At 35.0% G+C, this 24,844-nt stretch overlaps 1 protein-coding gene across 3 annotated transcripts in view; it reads left to right on the top strand.

Annotated features, from left to right (window-relative positions):
• Positions 1–24,844, top strand: part of COL24A1 (collagen type XXIV alpha 1 chain) — a 389,096-nt gene that overhangs the window by 5,473 nt on the left and 358,779 nt on the right. For all 3 annotated transcript variants that reach the window (XM_082612777.1, XM_082612779.1, XM_082612778.1), the window contains exons 2-3: positions 4,491–4,555; positions 21,697–23,048. In XM_082612777.1, coding sequence (XP_082468903.1) covers positions 4,491–4,555; positions 21,697–23,048 — 1,417 coding nt within the window. The remainder of the gene's footprint in view (positions 1–4,490; positions 4,556–21,696; positions 23,049–24,844) is intronic.

The following is a 24,844-nucleotide window of genomic DNA, read 5'->3' as shown; positions in this document are numbered from 1 at the left end:
AAGAGGACCTTTCCCCAGCTGTGGTTAAACAACATGCCCTTTATATATGGTGATTTATACAACATCTTGCTTTATACAACGTAGCTTGATCTTTGTCCTCTAATGCCAGTATGGTAATAGGATTCTGCCATACACACAAATTTGGGGGTTTTATATTTGGAATTTAAAATATAAAATTTATATTATGTCATCACATAATAGATGAGTCAGCTAAGACTCAGAAACTTGAAATAACCCACCCAAGGTCACAGAATGAGTTTGAAATAGAACCAGGATTAGCCTTTTGACTCCTAGTCTAGTGTTATTTTCTTATTAACCATGTTGTTTTCTCTGCAACAACTTAATAGTTTTAATTTTAACTTATTTAAGGACTCCAGCATGTCTAGTATGATATGTACAGCACAACAGCGGAGAAGCCCAAAGCACAGCTGCTACCCTTGAGAACTCTATCATCTGCTAATGTGGAAATGTGATATTATTTTCTTAATTAAGTAAATGTATCATAAATGTAATATCATGGGGAGGGGGGAGCAAAAGCAAAGAAATAAACAAGCCCAGCTCAACTAGACATTTCCCAGAAAGCTTGGATTCATTAGACATCCATTTTATTCAGTGATAGAGTTGGGCTCTTTATCAAACTGATTATGTCAATTAAGCTTGATCTCTTTGTGTTCCAACTTCAGAGATGAGAAAAAACAGTTAAAATGAAAAAGAAGACTTCCACTTACCCTACCACAGCAGATTTTTTTAAAAGAAATTCTTCTTTCCCTCTTTGGACATCCAACTAAAAGTACCCATATTTTACTTTACTTTTCCTAAGTGTTGAAAGAATTAGGTTCATAGGGAAGAATTGAATTCCTCAGTCATTGAGAGATCTTACTATTATTCCGTTCCTGTTTAAAAATATTCATTGTGTCAATTTTATGTAAGAAATTGATAAAAGGTGAAGACCTGTTACTTGCTCAGATATTTACTTACTAATTAATCATAAAAGGTACAACATATATGGGTTATAATACAGTTAAAATTAAAGCATCAAGAGTACAGAGGTGAGGAAAAGATCCAGTCCTCTTTAGGGATGATGGGAAGATTCATGGAGCAGGTATTCAAATTAGGCTTTGATGATACTGAACATTCTGACAGGTGGAGACTGAGAGCTTTTCAGGCACTTACAAGGTCTGTCCATGGAGTAGAGAATAACATGATATGGCTGGAGCTTTGGGATGTCAGATGTAATTGGTCCATAATGCTAAAAAAAGAAAGGAGGTTGAAGCTGAATGATAAGGGCCTTGAACACCTGGTGAGGAACTTGACGTTCCCTGCTCTTCCTTAGTTGTATGCTCAGGCCATTCAAGATGGCTGTTCTCTTGCTCTCTGTAAATCCCCTGCTCAACCAGGCCCTGCTTCACTCACATGACTATCCAATCTTCTTAATTATAGGACTTAATTAGTAACTGCCCCCAGCCGCTGGTTTCCCTGGTAACTGATGAGCCAACCTGATGTCAATTCTCCCTATAAATAGTAGCCTCCTTCTCCCTCTGGAAGGTTGCTGTTACGTCCTGATTGCTGTCTGCTAGGTACGGTGCTGGTGTTGCTCCAGGACCGTTTGCTTCAGACTTGTAAGATCCCCTATCCAATAAACCGTTGATGTCTCCTCTGTCGCTGTTTTGGGGCTCTTTTTTCAGTTTAGAGGTTGGGCAACTCTGAGGCTTGCCGGCCTGCGGGGTACAGCCCGATAGTTGGCCAGAAGTTTGGGGTAGAATTAGAAAAAGAGAAAGAAAATCACTATTTCATATCATTTGATCTCTCTTAGTCATCAAATTAGTACATAGGCACGCTTACCTAAGGTGTGGCTCCACTGATTTGTCATAATCTCCTAAAATCACCTGGCTAAGGGATGATGTTTGATGTGTTCAGGTTTTCATGCCAGGAATAGACTTGTTAACATATCTAGAAAGAACTTTATTTTCCATTTTTCTCCCCTGAGGTCATTGGGGAAGTCTGTGAGTTGGCTGAATTGTCAAGTGAATAGTGCTCGTTATTGTACTCTTCACTAGTTAGCTTTATTCTGGATGGAACAGTGCCTGTGGGTTATTTCTAAGCTCTCAGTGAGCCAGATTACTTTGGCCAGGTGAGAAGTGCATCCTTTCATGTTGCATTTTCTGTTAAAACAGCATAATTCTGATATACTGTCCTTCAGTGACCAGAATCTTGAACTATTTTCTAGTCTTACCGATGTACATCCTGCCAGTTGAAAATAGAAATTTGAAAGGAAAAGAGCCTCCTTTTACTCAAACTCTAGATCCCATTGGGATCCATCCTGGAGCACCCAAAGAAATTATTTTAATTTCACACTGGGGTCCTCAACGTTGCACATTGGAATCACCTGAGAAGTGTTTAAGAATCCCTGTAGGACAAATTAAAATCAGAATCTCTGAGGGTGGGAGTGGGGAGGGAAGAACCCAAGTATTAGTAGTTTTTAAAAATCACCAGGTGATTCCACTATGCAGCTCCGGTAAAAAGATGCAAAACAAGTAGGCCTCACATCATCTCTTGAGCATCATCTATTCCAGAACAGTAGTCCTCGGTGTGTCTCTCCAGATCTGCATCATCAGCATTGCCTGAGAACTTGTTATAATTGCAAATTTTTGAGTCCCACCCCAGACCTACTGAGTCAGAAACTTTCAGGGTGGAGCCTAGAAATCTTTAACAAGCCCTCCAGGTGATTCTGATACCCACTCATGTTTGAAAACCATGATCTAGGGCAGTAGAAAAGGATTTTTTTTAAAAGGGTCAAATAATCTTATTTGTGTCATGTCATAAAATTAGATATATGTGATTTAAGCAAAATATTAGGTTATTTTAAGTACAATGTAACTATCAATAGTAAATATTCTAAATTGTTTTTTCTCAGAGTTTGGTACATACGCAATCAATATTAGAATCACCTAGTTAAAAATGTATACATGCTGAGGATCCACTTCAAATTTATGAATCATAGTCACTATGGGAAGGCCTGGAATCTGGATTTTTCAAAAAAGCCTCAGGTGGTTCTTTGGCAAACTGACATTTGAGAACCATCTCATGGATGACACCATATATGGGAATCTTTTATAGGCTTCATTAAAATATATGGTCTAACTATTTGCCCATATCAGTTGAAATTTCTATAATGATTCAGTTGATTAGTTTGTAGAGTTAATGATTGTTAAGTATTCTATCAAGGTCTTATAAAAGCTGTGCTCTGTGCTAAGTATGACCATAGAATGTACATTTTTCACTTACTGAAAAAATGCTTAATACTATTCTAATACAAATAATATGTCCATTATAGCAAAGAGAATTGTATAATTTTATATTGTGTATAAACATACAATTATAATAGTATAATTTTATATTAGCTTACTTTATTACATTAATATGCTCCTTATTCTTGTTGATAAAGGTGAAAACATAGTGATAAATTAAAAATGTACCAACTTAGTGATAAATGTATCTATTTAGTGATAAATAGAAAATGTACCAATTACTACTAGCACACCAGGAACTTAATAAAAATGATTTTTAGAGGGCTCTGTAATCATTCCTTGCAGAACTGTATTTTCAGAAATGTCATTTGGGGAGTCTCTGAGTTAGACTAAACAGAATCAGAGCCTATATTGGCAAGAAAAACTAGGTAATAAAATAGTTTTCAGTATGCTCATCATTACTTTTTGAAACTATCTCTATGATTTTCAGTTGGGAGGTAAAGCCAATTATGAAGACTAATCAACAAAATCTATCAAAAGTTTGGTTAAACTAAAAAATCACAAAATATTTTTATCTTGCTCATCAATGTGAATGAATATTTTGATTTGTAGTGGTTAAGTACTGTGTTCACAATTACTGTTCATCACAATGGTCAATGTTGACAGCTACAGGTCGTTAGTATTTTCAGAACCAAAGAGTCATGAATCTAGTGCGAGTGATTTGAATATGATCTGCAAATAGATTTTATATAAAAACATTTAAGCAAGTAACTGGTTCCATCAATTTATGATCACTGTGGTTAAGTGACTATAAGTTGTATTTTGTGCCAATCTGTAGTACTTTGTGTAAAATTACATGTATGGTGATTTTACATAATATATACTACTAATAATTTCACCTGTACTAGTTCACATTTATTGAGTTTTTCCTGTGTGCCAGGTACTGTTTGGGGTACTTTACATGAAGTATTTGTTAATATTCAAAAACCTTTATGAGATAGACTTAATAGATGGAGACACTAGGGCACAGAGTAATAAAAAGGGTGCCCAAGACACACAGTAAGTGGCAAAGCTGGAACTTGAATTCAGAGCCCTTGCTTTTAACCAATATGAGTATTAAAATACTGTGTTAATTAAAATAATAGCTTAATTCTTATTCTTGCACTAGAGTTCATTTTGAATTTTATGATTTATAGGTCATAAATGTCCAACTAAGTTTTTTCCAATTGTTTTTTTTTTTAGGAAACTGCTTCTTCATTTGATTGTACTATGTGTGTCAGGGGGTGCTGTTCATGCACAAGATCAAGGTAAGAATGTTACCTTGTTACTTATTTACTTATATAAAAAGTCAGCTTCCAGATAGCAAAAGTACATGACTTTTCAAGTTGTCATGACCTTAAATTCAACATTAAACAGTAAAAAAAATTCTACCCAGTACAATGAGAATGTAAGGGTGAAGAAACCAATTTGGGGGGAAATATGACCTTTAAGGAATTATTCATATCTTCTGTCTGTGAAATTGCTTACCTTTTTAAGCATACTCTCTGTAAAAGAAGTTTTGTACAGTAAAAGGCTTTGCTTGTGACTTCATTTTAAGTGGGAGTTCTTGGGGGTGGCAAACTGTGACTGAATTACCTTTGCACTTCTTGAAACAACACAGGCATATACTAAATGTTCCGTCTAGATTTACATCATTAAGAAACAAAATAAAATGTGAATACCAGTGGGCTTGGGATTTCATTTAATTCAAATGGAGAGGTTTAGAAAGTAGTTGAAGGTTTTGTTTTGTTTTTGCTTGCTATCTCTTTGCTCTGGTGGTATGGTGATAGAGTTTTGGGAATCTATATATACCCTAATTTATTCATTTATTAAACAACATTTAAATAATATTTTCTGTTTGCCACCATAATATCCTAATTGCCAGTGATTGAAATGTGAATAAGATAATGCCTCTGGCCCCAAAGTGAAAAAACAAGTGCCTTTGTCAAAGGTTAAAGAAAAAAAAAAAAGCCAAAGTCAAAGAGAAAAACCCTGGAACTGAGCTGGATCTACAGAAAATATCACCGTGGTCCTGATTTTTCTTTTTCCTCCTCTGCTTTGTATCAGCAGGGCTGCCAAATTATTCACTTGACAGAACCAACTTTTCAATTCAATGACCAATTCAAGGAGTCACTTGTCAATTTAGTCAATTAATCAAATAATAGTAGAAAAAGACAAGTAAACAAAATACATGTAGGTAGAGAGAAGGCACAAAGGAGGGGGTGGTACTCTATTGACCAAATTGACCAATGGACATAACATTAAGTATTCTGTCAAATACCACATGTATGAATTAAAAGCCATCACGGAAGGCATTTTCTAACTGTCTTTTATGGGGAGATCATTAAATCAGGTCACATGTAACTTCATGAAATGCTATTTTTGACCAAGTCATTTCTGTTACTTTAGTTTGCTTTAAGTAGCCAAGAAGAGGATAGAAACTCTCTCTTAATTTCTTGCTATCATGACTGTTACAGTGTCTGAGAACTTATGTTACCAGTCACTGTGCTAGTAGAATATATATTTTCTTCATCACTACCTCATTGCAGGGTTTTTATAATTATGCCTATGAATTGCTGAAACCAAGATTAAGAAGAATAAATAACTACCCCAAGGGTTGCAGGCTAATAAATGGAAGAACCAAGATTTGAACTCAGGTATTTAGACTATAAAGTCTACCAATTCTTTAAAATTAAGCCTTTTGGACAAGAGAGAAGATAAGAAAGAGGAGAATTGCTATTATTAAATATCTATTTTCTGTCTTGTCCTTTGCTGGAATTTTACATATGTGATTCTAATCCTCGTAATGAACCTGTAGGGTAGGTATCATAGATGAAGAAACTGAGGCCCAAGGAAGGGGCTTGCCCAGGCTTATATAGCTAAGAGCTGAATTTGGGCCTGTCAAGTCTGACCCCCAAAAAAACATCAAAAACCCCCCACTTCTTTCCATTACACATACCCTTGCTTTACAGTTGTCATCTGTTAGTGTTATGAGTTTAATAATTTACAAAATGTGTCATTATCCAGATATCAAAAACCCAGACAAAGATATAAGGAAAACTGAATATTTATGAATAGATTTTTTTAAAGAGTCAGAAGTAATGAAAGGAGTAAATGAAAGAGATAATATTTCTTTCAACCTTAAGATTTCATTTACAGAATACAAAATGTGCTTTTTTATTTCAGGGTGAACATCTTACTTTTCAGACTTCATAAAATTTTATTTTGAGTTCTTAACAAAAAGAAAAATATTTTAAAAACCACTTTGACTTTATAAAATTTAGTACTTTTGAGCACAAAAATGAAAGTAGTGGTATGTTATTAGAAACTTAGAAGTACTGTTTTCCTAAAATAGTTTGTTGTTGTTGAATTGGCATGATACGATAATATCTAATCAGGAGGTTAGAAAAACATTTTCAGAGAAATTGTGATTTGTTAGTGATTACAAATATCATTAGTAACCTTAGTACTGCTGAATATGTCTACTTGAGCTAGAGATGATCCCAAATTAGACTTCTCAGAAATAAATATAAATATTTATTGGTGCTTATGATAGTTGCCAAAACTTAAAAAAAGTAATACAAGTATATAGTTTAAAAAGTCAAGTTGTGCTACAAAATATATAACAGAAAATAATATCCCTTGACCTTACCTAGTCTTGCAATCCTTTACCCAAATTTTCTTTTGATTTTACTCTCCATAGTTCTTAATAATATGCTTATATATTGTATTGACTTCCTAATTTTGATGAAGAGGGTTTAACATTTTTACACCATTCTATGCCCTCTCTTCACCCTCTTCTTCTATCCTCTCTGTATAGTTTTCCTCCTTTTTTTTGGTTGTTGTTTGTTTTGTTTTCTATGGTACTATGACTAATTCTTCTCAGATACTCCAAAAGAATTTTAAAACTTTAAAAAAAAAATACACCAAACGGGGCTTCCCTGGTGGCGCAGCGGTTGAGAGTCTGCCTGCCGATGCAGGGGACACGGGTTCGTGCCCTGGTCCGGGAGGATCCCACATGCCGCGGAACGGCTGGGCCTGTCAGCCATGGCCGCTGAGCCCGGGCGTCCGGAGCCTGTGCTCCGCAATGGGAGAGGCCACAACAGTGAGAGGCCTGTGTATCGCAAAAAAAAAAAAAAAAAAAAACACCAAATACTCTAACCATTTGAGTTTTTTTTTTCTTGGAGATATTTCTTCTGGAAGCTAAGATTCTGTTCTACCATGGATTGGTAGCTGTCTAAGCTTCTTGTAAAGGTGATGTCTCTCATCTGTGTTAGATCCAGTATCTTGGAACTCATGTTTTCCTTTTGCATTGTCCATTTCCTAATTTGAGTGGAGTGTATCATCCAGTAGCATCCTGAGAATGTGTACTTAGGTGGTATACTTCTTGCAGCATTGCATTTCTGAGAATGTGTTTATTTCACCCATATGCTTGAGAGTAGTTTGGGTGGGTATAGAATTTTTTGTAAATAGTTGTCTCTCAGAATTTTGAAGACTTCCATCTATTGTCTTCTGGCTTGCACTTAAAAAATCTGATGTTATACTAATTCTTGATTCTTTATGTATGACCTTTTAATTTTCCACTTTAAACCTTAAGATCAGCTGTTTATCCTTGATATTTTGAAATTTTGTAAGAACGTGTTTTTTCAAGTTATTCTGATGGGTAGTTATTAGGCCTTTTCAATGGGGAAATATCTTTCATTTTTCTGGGAATTTTCCTGTGTTTTTTCTCTCTGACATATTTATTTCTTCTTTCTGTAAGTTCTGTTGGTCAGATATTGGATCTGGATTGGACTCCATATTTTCTTATTTTTAGCTCCGATTTGCCATCTTTGTTTTCTTTACATTTTACATCAGATTTTCATGAGTCACTATTCCCAAATATTTAAATTATTTACTTGCAGTGCATTTAAATTTTTAAGAGATTTCTCACTCAGATTGTGTCTTAAAAAATAACATTTTGTTCTTGTTTCTTTGATGTAATATCTACTCAGTTTTCCAAAGATAAAAATAATTTTTTTGAACTTTTATTCTGTTCCCTGTATTGTCTTTGTTTCCCACAAATTTTGGTTTGCTTTGGTCTATCTTTTATGTTGCAAAAAATTCTTCATAAGTCTATATTACCTGTGTTATCATTTAAAAGCAAGGTAATAAAAATATGCTTGGAAACTCTTTTTGCATGGGTGGCCTTGTTAACTGGTATATTCTACATAGAGCGTGATAAATGAGGAGCATTGCTGACCATCTCGTTGTTGGACCACAAATGTCTAAGGCTGTCCGGTTTCTTTAGAGAAGAATCCTTCAATTTCTTACTTGTAGAATATAATCCTGGTTGCCACTGTTATTGGAGTTAAATGATATAAAGAGGTTCTTGGAGGGGGGGAGTTGCTGTCTCACCATTTAGTATGTAGATTTTTACTGAATTCCCTTGTTCTCATTATGGCGCTTCTTTTCCCTCTTCTGCTAGGATTGATTCAGTGTTTCTACATAAGAAAGCTCTAATCTTCAGTTTTGCTCTCAAAGCTTCTTATACAGATTTTCAGACCCTCCCCTCTCTCCCATATGATGCCTCATGCTTCTCTCCTGAATTCAGTGATTTGGAGCCTTCAGTTGTTGAGCCTTTTCAGGACTTTGAAGTGTGAGCTGGCCTGCCCGTCATTAGCACTTCCTTCTGAAAGCCCTTAGTGTTTGTCAGCTCTGCTAATTCCTTCATGTGTTTTTCATCTTTCAAAAATTCGTTGATATTTCTTATCTGTTGTTGTCTCTTCTACCCTTTCACTTTGCCTAAGTAGTTTTAAACCACATTTCCTTATTCTCATTTTAGTGAGACTTTAAGACTATGCAGAGATAAACATCTGTTATTTGCCATGTTTTCAGTTATTCCTTTAACTTTTAGCACAGCTAAGAAAACCATTAAAATATCCTGTTCATAAATATAAATCTTTGTTTTATAACTGAGGTTTAGGTACAACCAAATGAATAGATGATTCTATTATAAGAAAAAATTATTTAAAGCTGAGTTTTCCAAGGATTTGACAGAAAGTTCCCTTTTCTTATATGATACAGTCTCCTTATAACTCTGTTGGTGGGCTGGCTGCCAGTGAGGTAGGAGTAGTTGCAACACCTCTATGTGATACCTTACACCATATGAGATGTAAGCTAATTGTCAACATACACAGCACTCCTCAGGTTCATGATCCCTAGGTGTGCAAACCACAGCTGTAGAAATTTCTCTGTGTAAAACGTGTGTCTCCAAGAAGAGTATTTTCTGTGGAAATTAACCCAAAAATGTGTTTGTTGTAAGAAGCAGCTCATTCTAGTTGCAGTAACTCCAAGCATTTTCTGCCAAAACCCGTTATGGACACTTAACCAAAAATTTTACACATAAGTTAAAGCTTCATTTCTCATTTTATAAATAAGTTGCTTTTATTTCTTTATCCAAAATAGATGTACTTACATTAAGAATACTGTTTTTTTTTTTTTTTTTTTTTTTTTTTTTGCGGTACGCGGGCCTCTCACTGTTGTGGCCTCTCCCATTGAGGAGCACAGGCCCCGGACACGCAGGCTCAGCGGCCACGGCTCACGGGCCCAGGCGCTCCGCGGCATGTGTGATCTTCCCGGACCGGGGCACCAACCCGTGTCCCCTGCATCGGCAGGCGGACTCTCAACCACTGCGCCACCAGGGAAGCCCAAGAATACTTTAAAGTCACAATTTCTTCTTCTAACATACCCAGTGACCGTGGTGCACAGGTGTTCTGGAGCCAGAATCCTGGGTTTATGCCCAGGTTCCAGTGCCTACCAGTTATGTGACCTTGAGCAAGTTCCTTACATACTTTGAGCCTCAATTTCAGAAACTTAAAAGTGAGGATAATAATTCTTACCACATAGGTTGTTGTGGGTGAAATGAGAACACATGTAAAGTACTTAGTGCATGGCTATTACATACATGATGAGCTATATGATAAAGTTTAGTAGAAAAAAATACTCTGGATCCTTTCCTTTTTCTATATACTGATGATATTGAAAAAATAAAGTAAAATATTTGGTTTTAAACAACTTTCTTTAGTTCTTAACTCAGTGAGCTGGAATTCAAGAAGCCTATATTTGAGTCTTAATTCTGGCACAGACGATTTGGCTGAGGCTATATAGAATAATGGAAAGTGGATATTGGGCACTTACCTAGTTATTTAGTCAATTTGGGTAAATTGGCAAGGAAAAGAAAAGTATATTGAGACCTGTATGGTCTTCCTCATGTACAACTCTGATTTTATTTAAACAATCATTTTATTTTTTTCATTCCTACAAACTAGAAAGAATACAGCTTTGGTGACTTAACTGACCCAGATACATGAAAATTTTAAACAGTAAGAATTTGTTAAAATTAAGTGCTTTTTATATTAATTTAGTTAATAATGCACTAATACTGTAATTTATTACACTCTTAACTGATTACTCTATTTTTATCTAAAAATTGATAACTTAAAAAATTTTTAAGCTACTAATTTCTAAGAAACGTAAGAATCCTTACATTTTGAAAGGTAAGCATGATACTACCCTTGTTCCTCCAGTTTGTGATAGAATATTGTTGAATGTTGACAGGTAAAATGGTTCTTTGGCTCTCTGTACTTGTAAAAACAAGTAACCATTGGCTCTCCCATGTCTGTTTCTTTAGGCGTATACTCTACTCCACCACAGAGTCAATTATATAGCCACTGGAGTGAGTCAAATGCTTGGGTATGAGTCATAGTTTTAGCACCTACGGAGATGCAATTTCTCCTTTTTGTCTCCCTTTCTACCCCCACTTCCTGTCTCTCTTTTCACTTCCCTCTTGTCTTCCCTCTGCCTGTCTCTCCTTTTTCCTAGTTAGTAATAATATCAATACTGCTTATTATATAGGTTTCAAATGAAAGGCAAGTCAGGTTGGTGTCTTTGCCTATATCTGAGCATTAGACTTGCAGGCTTAGAAGAATGATACTTTTTTTTTGGTAGATAGCTTTTGCTTTTATTTGAATGATATTATACTTATCATATTGCTTTTCACCTAACAATATAATTTGGAGATCAGTGTATTGCTTTTCACCTAACAGTATAATTTGGAGATCAGTATAAGATAGGTGCTTGAGGGTGAGCAACTGAAATTGATTCTGGTTTATTAAAAAGCAAAAAGGTTTTTCTTGAAAGCTATTCTGTGGTTCACAGAATTACCAGGAAGTCTAGAGAATCAGGTCACTTAAGAACAGAAACCAGGGAAATTACGGACCAAGACCAAAGGTAGAGCTACTCCCCAGGAGGAGTATGGGCCACTGTGGCCACCACTGGATGGTGGACACATTCTCCTCTGTCTGTTTCTTTGTATCACTTGTTTCAAATCCAAAGCCCAAAATGGAGATGTCTGTCCATATCGCCAGCTGCTAAGGTGTGGCAAAAGTGTGTAAATGGCCTTTTCATGGTATATAAAGAGATGTGACAGCCAGTGTCTGTCTCCTAGAAGTTCCTTTTCCTGCTTCCATCCTGTCTGTTAGAGGTTGTCCTCACATGCTTGGTGATCCCTGGCTTGCTGTTAATATTGAAGAGTGGGGCACCAAAGGGATGACTGAAAACTGTGTGTGTGTGTGTGAGTGAGGCTGGTGAAATAATTGGTTTCATTGAGGGATCTCTGTACTTCACCTTCTCTAGGTCTTTCCTCTTGGGAAGTGTTGTTTTTTGGCAGAAGAATCTACCAGGTTTCTACCTGGGCATGCATGAGTCTGGTTTCCAGAGCTCTGGGACTTGGCTGGGAGGTTTCTGCAGAACAAAGTTTAATAATGGTCATCCTTGCCTCTGGCTGTACTGGAACTATTTGTTTCCATTTTAAGATGTTTCTAGAAGACTGATTTTTATTAGCATACTGAGAAAGGGTCTATTTGTCATTAGTATGTAACAAAACAACAACAAACCAAAAATTGAACTGAAGGCTTAAAGAGGAGGTAACACTTGAACTGAGTCTTGTAAGATGCGTAAACTTGGCATGGAGGGACATACTTACCAGGACTCTGAAAGAATGAGTTTTTGTAAGCTTTGATATGGCAAGAAATTCAAGGAAAATTTAAGTATCAAGAATAGGAAATACCATGGAGTGAGAAGATAAATCATTGAGAAGAAACATGTAAACCAGTGTAAATTAGGGGACAGTCCCAAAGACCACACTTACTTCTGACACCAACTGCAAGTTTGAGGGTCCCCAAGACCAATTTCAGGCTCAATGTTCTAGAAGAACTCACAGAACTCATGAAATCTGTTATACTCTGTTATGGTAGATTACAGCAAAAGGATACAGACTAAAATCAGTCTAGGGAAGAGACTCAGGGAGAAGGGTCTAGGAAAGTCCTTATGTGGAGTGTCCAGTTGTCCTTTCCCAGTGGAATCATGGTCAGTGCCAACCTTCCCAGCAATAATATGTGATAATATGCACAGGATATTGCCAAGCAGTGAAGTTTATTAGGAAGGTATGGAATGTGAGACTAGAAATATAGACAGGAGGTTATATCATTAAGGGCCTGAGGGCAGAAATAAGATGATTGAGTTTAGTACTAAAAGCTATAAGAAATACTGATGTGGTGTTATAGGAAGGAGTGTCATGAACTAATGTTCATTTTGTTCTGTGCTTTAGGAAGCTTTCTCTAGCAGCAGTGTGGTGATGGATGGGACAAGGATGTCTCATAAGAGACAGAGAAATCTATTAGGAGGCTAATATTGAAATCTGACTAAACAGAGCCTAACTAAGGCTTGTGTTGGACTTGGTGACTGGATAGATATGGAGAATGGGTGGGAAGGGAAGTATCAAAGATAATTACCAGGTTTCTGGGTTAGATGACTAGATCGATTAATTCATTCAAGCAATACTGTGGACCTACTTTGTTTTTAGTCATTGTCCTAGTTGTTGGAATATTACTGTAAAACAAGATGAAGGTCTACTCTGAAGGACTTACATTTCAACTAGACAGCCAAGTAATAAAGTTTATATATACATACATTTTTTCCCCTAAATTTTCAGTGTTATGAAGAAATTATAAAGCTCAGTAAGACATTAGAGTTAGAGAGTTATTGGGGCAAGGAGGATAACTATTTTATAGTTTAGGTAATGTGGCCAGGGAGAGCCTCTCTGAGGAGGTCACATTTGAGCCTAGATCAGAATGAACTAAGGCTTTAGAGCATTCTAAGCCAAGAGAAAGATAAGTTCAAATGCTGTGAGTTAAAAATGAGTTTAGTGGTTTTAAGGAATAAGAAAAGACCAGTTTGGATGGAGCAGACGTGGGAAGAAATGAAAGGAGAGATGAGATAGGTAAGACATAGGTTTCATGCACCCCGTAAAACTCTGGATTGCACTTTTAGTGTAATGGGAAGCCATTGAAGAATTTTGTTCAAGAGAATGCCATGATATAATTTACACTATAAAAATATTACTCAGACTCCTGGTGTGGTAGTGGGGATCTTCACTGAGAAACACACTAAAGGAAGAGGAACGAATCTGGGGAAAAATGTATTGAGTTAGAAGTGCTTGTGGGATAACTAACCTCTACTGGATAAATTCAGTGGGCAATTGGTTATTCAAACCCAGCAGAGAGGTTTGTGAGTCAGCATATGTGGTTACTGAAACCATGGTTTGGATGAAGTCATTAGGCTTGATGTTTACAGTTAAAAGAGCAAGGCGTTGTCTTGGCAACACCATGATGTATTCTGTTTAAGAAGCAAATAGGTGGAGATACAGTCAGTTCTGCCATCAGGCTACATATGCATTCCGAAAAGTTGCCATGCTAATAGACTGGCTCTAGAGAACTGCCTACATTCAAATTCTGCCTCTGAACTTCCTAGTTGGGTGACCTTGGGAAAATCATTGAAATTCTCTGTGACTTGTTTTTGTAACTGTCAGATGGATTAACAATAGCACATACTTCATTATGTTATGAGAATTATGTGGCTTAATACAGTAAAATTCTTAGCATAGTTCTTGGTACATAGAAACAGTTTAATAAATGCTATTATTCTTATTCTTTAAACAATGTAAGCCATCTAATAAAGTGCCTGGTTGATAATGAGTATTCTTTAAATACTAATTTCCTAAGGGACACAAACTAGATTGATTTCCTGGTTAGAGCCACTCATGAAACAAGTAACTTACTATAGACAACTAAGATTTTTCTTGCTATGTTCATCAGTACCAGATATCTAAATTTAAATTTGCAACTTGGTGGTATCCAGGGCTAGGCTTAAATTAATGTAAAAAATCTGTATTCTGATAGAAGCCTTTTTCTTTTTTCTCCTGTTCTCCCCACCCCTCTTGTCTGTGCGTTTTTATCCTTAACAGTTCTCTACAGGCATACCTCATTTTATTGCACTTGACTTTATTGCATTTCTCAGATATTGCATATTTTACAAATTGAAGGTTTGTGGCAACCCTGTTTCAGTCAAGTCTACTGGTGCTATTTTTCCAACAGCATTTGCTCACTTCATGTCTCTGTGTCACATTTTGGTAATTCTCACAATATTTAAAACTTTTTCATTTTATGTATTATGGCCTGAGATCAGTGTTTTGTTTTTTTTTGTTTTTTTGTTTTTTTTTTTGCGATACGCGGGCCTCTCACTGCTGTGGCCTCTCCCATTGCGGAGCACAGGCTCCAGACGCGCTGGCTCAGCGGCCATGGCTCACGGGCCCAGCCGCTCCACGGCATGTGGGATCTTCCCAGACTGGGACACTAACCTGTGTCCCCTGCATTGGCAGGCGGACTCTCAACCACTGTGCCACCAGGGAAGCCTGCGATCAGTGTTTTTGATACTGTTTTGCAAAATGATTACAACTCGCTGACGGCTCAGATGATGGTTAGCATTTTTTAGCAATAAAGTAGTTTTTAATTAAAGTATGTACATTGTTTTTTAGACATAATGCTATTGCAGACTTAATAGATGACAGTATAGTATAAACATAAATTATTATGCACTGGGAAACTAAGCAATTTGTGTAACTCACTTTATTCTGATATTGACTTTACTGTGGTGGTCTGGAATAGAACCTGCAGTATCTCTGAGGTATGCCTGTGTTCTCTTCAGTCAACATCTACTCAAAGGCTTTGCTAAACATATTCACAGTGAGACGTGAAAGGGTAAAACTAGAGTAACAATTAGATTTCACATCAGATATGAACTCTGGTGGCTACCTAGAGAATATTTTCCACTGTGAGATTTCTGTTGGGAGAAATAACCCTGCCATAATCAATTAGGCTTGCCAAGGGAAATGAGGTGGTATGGAGAATACAGTGGCTGTGAGACAATGTGGCAGCTAGACTTTGAAGGTGGTAGACTTTGAAGTCAGTCTGATTGTGCTGAAATCCATTTCTACCGTTCATCAGCTGTGTGTCCTTGACCAAGTTACTTAATCTCTCTGGACCTCAGATTCTTCATCTGTGGAATGAGTATAGACTTTCAGTATAAACTTGAAACGATGAGATACTTTCTTTCCATTTCTGTTTCTGGATATCATACTAATGATACAAGGTGAATGAAATAATAAATGAACCTGAAAACTGCATTTTTACCAAAACTAGGGGACTGGTATAATCTGCAGACTCCCAAAATCTGCTGGGAAAAGCAGATGCCCTATGGAGTAAAATCAATAGTAAGATTTCAGAAAGCACCAGCAAAAGCCAACTTCCTGAAGGTGAGGAGCACACCCTGAAGTACTTAACCTTTAGCCTTTGTACAAAACAAGTGTCACAGGATCTGGGGAGGACTGAAGCTGCCCAGAAGGAAGTATAAGAAAGAATCACAGATAATAGCTAAATGGCTCAGTGGGGACAGAGTTCAGAAAATGTAAAAATCTGCTTCCTAAAGTGAAGGATTCATTCTGAAGTATATGCCAGTGTAAGGGAATACAGGGGAAGGAGAGAGGAGTTGTGAGTGTGGCTGGCTGTGGAAGTCCTCCTGGACTGGGTTTGGTTCAGAGAAGAAGGTGGGGCTGTATCAAGGAGCCATTTGAGAAGGAAACTCCGGTAATGCTGAAATGGAACCTTTGGGTTTTGAGATTTGGCAGGCATGGCCCTCCATCTTCTCTCCCAGAATCCTTCTGTAAATTGCTGGACTATGAAACCATAAGTAACTAACATAGAAAGACACACCAAGGTAAAATGTAGGGGAAAAACAGCAAAAATGAGAATGCATACATAAAAAAAAAATCACCTCTGTGAAGGAAGATCATAAAGCAGAAATATAAGAACTCAGGAAACGAAAGAGATGGTAAGATATTAAAAGGAAATGAACTGTGAGCTTGTAAAACTCAAAAGAAGTGGTAGGGAAAAAAACCCTTTTACAAATGAAAATGAAATTGGAACATGAAGAGAAGACATAGGAAACACAAAGATATGAGAATCAAACAAATGGAATTGAAGATAAGGAACATTTACAGAGAAATGATATAGAGGACAGCAGTGGAGATTCAACATACTTATAATAGGAATTTTTGAAGGAGAAAATAGAAACTATAAAATAAATATTCAAGGGTGTAATTCATGAAGTTAAAAAAATCCCAAAAAACAACAACAACAAAAAAATGAGACTTGAATTTATACAACAAATGGGCATATTGTGTGCCTGGAAACATTTATCCAGAATGGTCAATATGAATCCATATCATAATAAAAAATCACTGTACTTCGAAGATAAAGAACAGATCTTTTGGGTATGCTGTTAAAAAATCGAGTCACTTAGAAGGAGAAAAAAATTGTCTGACTTCAGATTTTTCTGTCCTAACATTCAACACCTAAAGACAGTGGAACCATAACTGCAAGATATCCAAGGAAAGAAAATACCAACAAAGAATGTTATATTCAGTGAAAATTAAGGTACAAAGCTACTAACAATTAAGTCAGGAAAAGTTCTCATGAACCCTTCTTGATGAAGCTAATAGAACAAACTTCAGCAAAAAGTAAATGAGAAAACAGCTACAAAAGACTGGCTCTATTTAACAAAAGAAAATATGGGAATGAAACAAAATCTAAATACCATATTAACTAACAATGTAGGAATGGTACAACCACTAAAAAAATGGGAGGAAAGGGGAAAAAAAACCCAGGAAGTAGATTAAGTTTGCTGATTGGCTCATCAGAAGCTGGGAATTAAAAATTATCCAAAGCTTATAAATCAAAAAATACTATAAGGATAGTATTTAATAATGAAAAGGTAAATATAAAGAAAAATAATCCTAATATTATTTGATTAATATAATATGACTAATATTAGGTGGTAAAGGGGGAAAAAGGAGAAAAAAGAAAAGGAAACATCGTTCACTGAAAAATATATGTCTAAAGAGGACTAGGGACATTGTATACATTTATAATTTTAAAGGTCAACTTTAGATAAAAATACAAACCTTTCTAATTTCAAAAGAACTACATACAAAAGCAAAGTAAACAAAGCACATAGTGACTTTAAAAATTAAAATGGGGAAACAAAATATGACAGATTAAACAAACCATCACATCAATAATTGTAAATAGATTTAATTTTATATTCAAAAAAATTTCAGATTAGATCACAAAACAAATCAAACTCCCTCCTCTTTACCTAAAGCAGTGTTTCAATGTAGGTGAAAATAAAAGCATGGGCAAAGGTATATCAGACAAATGCAAACAAAAAGTGGGGCAAGGGGTCTTAATCCCAGATAAGGTGCAGTACCCAATATATGAATTTTATGACTATCTCTGCATAGAAGTCATAACATTAATATTCATAAAGTTAAGACCACATGAGATAAAAGGCCAAAAAGACATAATAGTGATTGAGACTTTCTTTACCTCTTAGTCCATGAAAGATTAATTGTATAAAAATAAGGGTATAGAGGATATAAAATAAACAACGAACTTCAGCCAACTGGTATTAAATTCTATACCCTGAGACACCTTTGTAAGTGCTTATCAAACTCTATTGAAAATTGACCATTTATTAGGCTGTTTCAAAAACAAAGTGCAAATTAGTCTTCTGATTACAATTCTGTTAAGTTAGATTTTACTAACAAAATTAGAAAACAAAAACCCTTCTAACTGGAAGATTTTGCATTTCCTCTTAAATCATTTGGTTCAATGGAAAAATACAAGTAAATACAAGTAAAAATTCCATAGTTTCTAGAAAACTACAAAAATGAAAATATCACACAAAATGAAAATATCACATATCAAAATCTGTGGGATATAGCAAAAGCAGTATTGAGGAAATTTATTGCTTAAGTGCTATAAATAACTAAGTGCTCATTGCCAGAAACTAGAAAAAGGATCCAATAAACCAAATGAAAATAGGAAAAGATAATAAAGATAAATGCAGAAATTAATGATACAGAAAGCAGACAAAAATAGTAGAAAGGATAAACAAATTCAAAGGCTATACTTTTGAAATAAGCAATAGTTACACTAAAGAACAAATAGAGGACTTCCCTGGTGAAGCAGTGGTTAAGAATCCTCCTGCCAATGCAGGGGACATGGGTTTGATCCCTGGTTCAGGTAGATCCCACATGCCACAGAGCAGCTAAGCCTGTGAGCCACGACTACGGAACCTGCGCTCTAGAACCTGCGAGCCACAAATACTGAGCCTGTGTGCCACAACTACTAAAGCCTGCACGCCTAGGGCCTGTGCTCCGCAGCAAGAGAAGCAACTGCTATGAGAAGCCTGTGCACCGCAAGGAAGAGTAGCCCCCACTCGCCGCAGCTAGAGAAAGCCTGCATGCAGCAATGAAGATGCAAGGCAGCCAAAAATAAAAAATAAAAAAATAAATAAATTAAAAGAAAGAGTTCTAGAGCCAGAGTGGGTTTGAATGCCACTCTGCCACTTATTTAAAAAAAAAAAAGAATAGAGCAAAATATTCAAAATTGGAAAATTATATAGAGAACCACAGAAATAGGGAAACAAAAATAAATATTACATGAAGATCTCTGAGTAATACATTTGAAAGCCTAGAAGGAAGTTATTTCATATAAAAATATAAATTTTAAAAATTGATTCAAAATGTAGTTGAAAATCAGAATAAATCAATGTAGAATAAATTAGGAAGGGGAATGAAGAGCTATCAATGAAAAAGCCAACATAAGTTTGGTTTACAACTGAATTTTATCTAACTTCTGAGAAAAATAATTTTAAAGGTATTTAAACTGTTCTGGGCCATAAAAAATAATGAAGTTCAACACTATAGTCAGATAAAGATAAGGAAAATAAGGGGAAAACCACAGGCCAGTCTTAATTCATAAATATCTATGCAGAGAGTCTACATGGGATATTCTTGAAGAATCCAGTAAGGTATTAAAAGAATAAAATATAACTGTCAAGTAGATTTTATTTTAGAAATGCAAGGAAGGTTCAGTCAAGAAGTTTTTTATGTAGTTAATGTTTTAAAACATTTGATATTTTTAAAATCCTAGCTATTTGTCATTAAAATTCAGAAATAGGATTGAAGGAAATATGTATACATATATATTAGAATTAAAGGAAACATATATATGTACATGTATATATATATATAAATATCAAAAATGTATGTATACTAAAGTTTTAAAATAATACTCTTTCTAATAGAATTTCATTCTAATAGAATCAGAAATTTGAGACAGTACATAGTATGGGTTAAATACAAAGACTGGTTTTCTTTGGGCAAGTAGCAGCCCTAGATATTATACCACATAATTTTGACTCTTCCTTTATGTAAGAATAGCTGATCTGGCATCATAGATGCCAGATCATATTTCCTCTACTTTATTATTATATATATTTTAAGCATTGTGATTTTCACATTAGCAGTGTTTCTTCCATAGTTTATTTCTTGGATTGAGAATATCCTTACAAGCAATTAGCATTGGTCAAGAGTACCCAAAGTCACAGTTTAAGCATGTTATGTTCCAGAAGTGTACATTTTCATTGAAGATTAGGAATGATTTAGCTGGTAATTCATGTTTTATGTTAAAACAAACAGCCATATTATGGAGTAAAATTAAAGTTTTTTAAAAATTATAATTTTAAAACATGAGAAGTCAAAGATTTTTTGTGTGTGTTTTTATGGGGCCTCTTTAAAGTATTTCCCCAAATTCCTGGAGATGCATATAATTTATAACTGCTGTTAGGAATATTTTGGTGGACATTTGCCACTAAATTTGCAATTTCTAATAAAAGTGAGTTATCAAATATCTACTAATTTCCTATAAAAGTAAAGTTAAGATGATGTGTAATCTTGCTGGCTAATCTTCAGAAATCTTTGTTTTTCCTCACTTATCATAGTGATGAATGAATAGTTCTTTAACATTTCTTGTTGGAAATGATTATGTACATACAATGATACAAATGGGAGATTTATAACCCAAAGAATAATAAAGATCACATGGCTGACTAAGCTGTTCTGTATCCTTGAGAAGTTTATTATTTTACAAGTCCTAGAGTTATAGAACTCTAGAAGTAAATGTCACATTTGATTAGATTCTGGTGGTGCAGATTCATTCATTCAGAAATTATAGAACTATTTGAAGTCAGGTATAGTAGATATCCAATAAGGAAGCAGACATAGAATCTGAATTCAAGAGTTTATAATTGGGTAAGAGAGATAAGCAGTATACTATCAATAACATTACAATGAAAACCAGAAAAATCATGATTATAATGTATATAAAACCTATATTTTATAACATATTGAGAAACTGCAAACTGTTTGGATTAACAATTACTCTGGAGGACTGAGAAAAAAATGGAAGAGAGAGAAATTTGGAAGGGAGAGAAAAAAATACAATGATCAGCAACAGTAAGAATTTAAGTTCTCTTGTCTAGGAGTTTTCAGGGTGACTGGGTACTTTATGTATAGCACACACTTAAGGTATTAGACATAGGGAGAGCTCTTATGTGACCTGTAAATTCTCGGAAGGTAAAATGGAAAATAGCCTGAAAAATTATAGTTTAAACTGTTGTGTGAACTTAATTTATAAAATGGTTTCCAAATTAAAAATTTCTTTTTGTAAGTATGTCCCTAGTTTCTCTTTAACACAGAAGTCATAAAATTTTAAGTTCTAAATTAAAGATAAATGACTATCTGGGAATCTTTGAACAGGTAATTCATTGGAGTAAAAAGTTTCCTAATTGGGAAGAGTAAGAGAACATTTATTAAATTTTGGGTTTAGGGATATTGGGGTGTATGTATGTGTGTGTTTCAGATTATGAGTGTAACATTTTATTTTCCCTTTCCATACCTCTCATTACCTAGAAATTAGTTAATGATAGAGCATGTTTATTTTAGGGATTACTGTTGATACCTACAAGGAAGATTGTAGGTATACTCAAACATTTATATGAACACATGAATGCATAAGAGTAAGATTCTTTCTCTCTTTCTCTTTCTCTCTCTCTTTTTAATTTCCAGGCATAGATATTCTTCATCAACTAGGCCTTGGAGGCAAAGATGTAAGACATTCATCATCAGTGACTGCTGTACCATCATCATCTACACCATTACCTCAGGGGGTCCATTTAAGAGAATCGGGTGTCCTTTTAACAAATGATTCTTACATTGAGTCACCTCTCGTGAAAATTTTACCAGTCAACTTAGAACAGCCATTTACAATATTAATTGGTTTACAGTCACATAGAGTAAACAATGCATTTCTCTTCAGCATTAGAAGTAAAAATAGACTGCAATTAGGAGTACAGTTATTACCTAAAAAATTAGTGGTATACCTTGGAGGAAAGCAGTCTGTATTTTTCAACTACAGTGTACACGATGAGCAATGGCACACATTTGCCATTGCTGTTAGCTATCAAGTTGTCGCAATGTTTGCTGAATGTGGAAGGAAATATTTTAGCAGAGAGACTCTTTCAGAAGTTCAGACCTTTGATTCTAACAGTGTGTTTACCTTGGGAAGTATGAATAATAATTCTGTCCATTTTGAAGGAATAGTATGTCAGTTGGATATTATTCCTTCTGCAGAAGCATCTGCAAACTATTGCAGATATGTGAAACAGCAGTGTCTCCCTGAGACAAGCCTTCTTCATACAACTATTGTACCAGCTAAGATACCAGAAAACTCTCTCTTGCCCAAAAGATTTGGTGAAAAAGTACTGACGGAGGACACAATTACCAAAGGCAGAAGCATTCTAGATTCCAGAAATGATTCTACGGCAGAGCATAAAGAACAAGAACACCAGATATCAAGATCTCAGTTAACTTCTCTTCAGTCAGGGAATGTCTCTGCTGTAGATCTTGTGAACCATGTGATTCAGGCCAAAGAAATGATCGCTGAGCAACTTACTCAGGCAAATCTAAGCCTGCCAATGACACATCATAGCCTCGATGAGCCAAGGAAAAATAGCAAGGAGAAATTTAGTTCTCTTCTAAACGTGTTGGACAATACCACACAACGTGATGATAAAGTAACTGGCCTGTCACCATTTAAGAAGATATCATCTATTCTTCCACATATAAAACAAGATACAATTAAGAATCTCAAGAAAGCTATCCCAGAAAATCTACACACTAATGAACTTATGGAACTGCAACAGATTTTAAACACAACCTTATACAGAGTGACAGATGAGCCATCTGTGGATAATCACCTTGATCTAAGGAAGGAAGGTGAATTTGATCCTGATGCTACTTATCCCTTCGAAAATAGCTATGAAACTGAGCTTTATGATTATTATTATTATTATGAGGATCTTAATACAATGCTCGAAATGGAGAATCTAAGAGGGCCTAAAGGGGACACTGGACCTCCCGTAAGTTACTGTTTTTAAAATGTGTCTTAATGCACTAATTTACCAAACATTTTGAAAGGAATTCTCTAGGCTGAACAGTACATAACAGATCTGTCTTAGAGATGTACCCTGGCTTACAATGAGTACATTATGCTTGCTATAATATATACAACCAGAATGCAACCCTGGGTCAAATATTGTACCTTTTTTTTTTTTTTTTTTGGTTTTTATTGGAAGGCTGAAAAGTTTACTTAATTCTGGTAAAGTGGTGAGTAAGCTATATGTTTTTCTTGTTCAGGTGAAATTCAATCAGGAATTCAACTGCTAAATAATAGATCAGCATTCCTTTTTTATGAAAAAAACCCATAGGCTTAAGGCATAGTCATGTTAAGAGAAGGATATAAAAGTTATAGTAGACTAAATAAAAATACTTTAAATACCTTATTAAATATACTTTCAACAAAATCATATCAAAAATGAATTAAAATAGAGTGTAAAATTTTAGATAGAGATAATTTTGTAGTGAGTCACTGGGGAAAAGCAAACCCTTACATTATAGAAATTAAAATATTTCACTTAGAATTGTAAACAGTAACATTTCATTATATCTTTCATGATATAGCCAATTTACATTTATGGATTAATAAAAGTTCCATCTGCCTCATACAAAAATAGCCAGTCAGCCCATCAGTCCATCAGTAGAAAAAAAGCCAAGTCACTTACTTAATAATGCCTAAGTAAAACTATGAGATAATAGACTGTTTTTTTTTTAGCTCTGAAATTATTTTGTCATGTAGGTGCAATTACAGATGGACATTTGAAAATTTTTTAATCACTTAAAATTCACTTAAAGCTATTTAAAATCACATTAGGAACATTGTTTTTGCCTTTCATGTTTTTGAATACCTTAAACAATCAACTTATATGTTTTTAGAAATTGTTTTTTTCAGTTGCAAGCAGACTAAAATATATCTTAAGGCATTTCCTTTATTTGATGAAAATAAAGTTTGAATCATTTGTTTAGTTCCAGAAATCATAGAATAGGAGACGACGCCACTTGCTGAGCTTGTGTTTCTTTTGTGATTATTACTCAGTGATTTGATAAGTATTGAGCAACTCTTATTAGTGTGAATGTTTAAAGGGCTTAATAAAATCTGAATAATATAGAGAAATAAACTTTTCAGCTATGACAATTATCAACATATTAGTAATAAAATTGAGCCATTAGGCAGGTCATATTAAACAAACAGTTATGTAAGCTATTTACTTTCTTCAAAAAAAGTCAGAGATGAGTGTTAATCTCTTCTCTAAATTCAAGAATAGTTGTTTCAGCATTGGTATATTCAACAGATACTAACTTAGTCTCTGCTTGGGCAAAGCAGAAACACAAGGTATGTATAACAGAGTTACTGCTCAGAAGGAGCTTACATTGTGGTAACGGGGACACAGGAAGTACATTTATAATTATATCTCAGGGTCAAGTAAGATTAAATGTTACTGAGAGATACAAACTAAGTATATGGAGTACACATTTTCAAAGGTAAGAAAAATAGTTTTTGAGGGATCCCTATGAAAGATCACTTAAGGCTGAATGTGTTCAAGATAGATTCTTGTGGACAAAGTTTTCAGAACATCAGCCTCAAAGAATGGATACGATTTTGATAGGTGAAAGGAACTGGCATATCTTTTATGTAGGAGAAACGGCAAAATAGTTATAATTTGAGTTCTTATTAATTTTTGGTTACCTATAACCAAAATAGTTATAATTTATTGAGTTTTACCATGGTAGCAGGCACTCTACCATGCCCTTTACATTT

This window comes from Mesoplodon mirus (genome assembly GCF_964341445.2).
Source record: "Mesoplodon mirus genome assembly, chromosome: 3".
Taxonomy (NCBI): Eukaryota; Metazoa; Chordata; class Mammalia; order Artiodactyla; family Ziphiidae; genus Mesoplodon; species Mesoplodon mirus.
This window is presented reverse-complemented; position numbering and strand designations above follow the sequence as displayed.